Source organism: Bison bison, unplaced genomic scaffold, assembly GCF_000754665.1.
Source record: "Bison bison bison isolate TAMUID 2011002044 unplaced genomic scaffold, Bison_UMD1.0 scf7180017864407, whole genome shotgun sequence".
In the NCBI taxonomy this organism is placed as follows: domain Eukaryota; kingdom Metazoa; phylum Chordata; class Mammalia; order Artiodactyla; family Bovidae; genus Bison; species Bison bison.
This window is the reverse complement of record NW_011494976.1, coordinates 71,083-72,677: the sequence shown is the minus strand read 5'-3', so window position 1 is coordinate 72,677 and position 1,595 is coordinate 71,083. Positions and strand designations below refer to the sequence as shown.

The window sequence follows — 1,595 nt, the reverse complement described above, 5'->3', positions numbered from 1 at the left end:
TGGCCTCCGCAAGCAGACGAGGTGTCTTTCTGTGACAAGGCTGGCCTGCAGCCACTTCCGATCCTGACCCAGATTTGGGAGGCAGCCCAGGTGCAAACGGCGCTTCGTTTCTGGAGGCCACCCCCACCCGTGAGCCTGTGCTCCCAAAACTGGCGTCCCGCCAGCACCCCCAACTCCTACCTCCGCTCGTTGTCGTCCAGGTGAGAGAAGAGCACGTTCTTGGAGATGGCCTTGGCCAGCGCCGTCATGGTCTTGTAGTCCTTGGGGATGACCTGCAGGGAGGCCAGGTGAAGTCAGACGGGCAGCATCCCAGGGCCGAGCCCAGGGCCTGAATCTGCCAGCCTCTGGGTACCCGCTAGACCCCGAGAAATGCTGCTGCCCAGCCTTCAAAATGTGTCTACCAGTGATGGTGGACAGAAAACTTGAAATGCTAGCTGAGTGTCACAACTTTTTGAAATTTAAAAAGTAAAGAAGAGACAAGGGGCTGAGAGCGACTCAAAGTTGGCCTAAGACCGTGAACTCAGGGTCTTGGTGGACAGGCGCTGGCAGCCGTCAGAGCCTCTAAAAGACACTACAGACCTCCAGGCCCCTGGATTATGATGCCTTTTTAAGTTTTCTTTATTTCTTTGGCTTTTTTTCAGGTAATAAGTACTTACTGAAATATTTGAAAACTGGGGGAACAAAAGATAACTTGATCCAAGACTGGCTCCACACTTCCAGGTGGTGATGGAGGGGCCGGGTGGGGGTCTGGACCCAGTTGGCCAAAATGTGAGTAAAAACCCATCCCCACGCCCTCCAGGACCAGCCCGCGGAGCTCACGATGTGTCCCGTTGATGACCAGCACCAGCATCTCCAACGCCAAGGTTCTTCCCTTAAAAGACACCAAGGGGAACTTCCCCGATGGTCCAATTGTTAAGAACCCGCCTCACAATGCAGGGGAAGTGGGTTTGATCCCTGGTCGGGGGATTAACATCCCACAAGCCAAGGAGCAGCTGAATCCTGATGCCACAGCTACTGAGTCCGTGCGTGGCAACTACAACCCGAAGCAGCTCAATAAAGAAACGTTGTCTTTAAAAAGGACACCGAGGGGGAGGCTGACTGTGCCGTGACATGGCCCCGCCTCGTGCTCAGCTGCCCTTCAGTCTCTTCCAGGCTGGGGCAGGGGGGACGTCAGGACCCCCAGGTGGGCGCACTATGTCTCCTGAAACCATGGAACCTTTACAAAGAGACCCCTGGGGGGCAGGACGGAGCCTCTGGAAAAGCCGCCCCAGGCCCAACCACCGAAGGCACCTCGCCCCTCCTGTGACACCCGGGGTTGCCCCGGAGCACCCCCCACCACCTGGGACCCGGCCGGTCCCTTCCCAGGAACTGAACTCACACATCTGTCCCCCCTCCTCAGACCCCACCTGGGCCACACCAGGCCTCACCACCCCTCAGCCCCTCTGGTTGGGGACAGTTCCTTGGAGGAGGGCCGGCCAGTTACTCTGCAGAGCGTCCCTCCCTCTGGGTATGTCTGGGGAACTCCCCATTAGACAGGAGTCCTGGGCTTTAGGAGAAAGGCCACGAGAGTGAAGTGTCCTGGTGGGCTTCTCCAC

The 1,595-nt window shown here is 57.7% G+C and overlaps 1 protein-coding gene across 1 annotated transcript in view; it reads right to left on the bottom strand.

Annotated features, from left to right (window-relative positions):
- Positions 1–850, bottom strand: part of LOC105002249 (cAMP-dependent protein kinase type I-beta regulatory subunit-like) — a 44,234-nt gene extending 43,384 nt beyond the window's left edge. Inside the window, exons 1-2 of the mRNA XM_010858783.1 lie at positions 791–850; positions 181–293 (exon numbers count right to left, since the gene is read on the bottom strand). Of these exons, the coding sequence (XP_010857085.1) occupies positions 181–293; positions 791–850 (173 nt within the window). The remainder of the gene's footprint in view (positions 1–180; positions 294–790) is intronic.
- Positions 851–1,595: the final 745 nt, after the last annotated feature.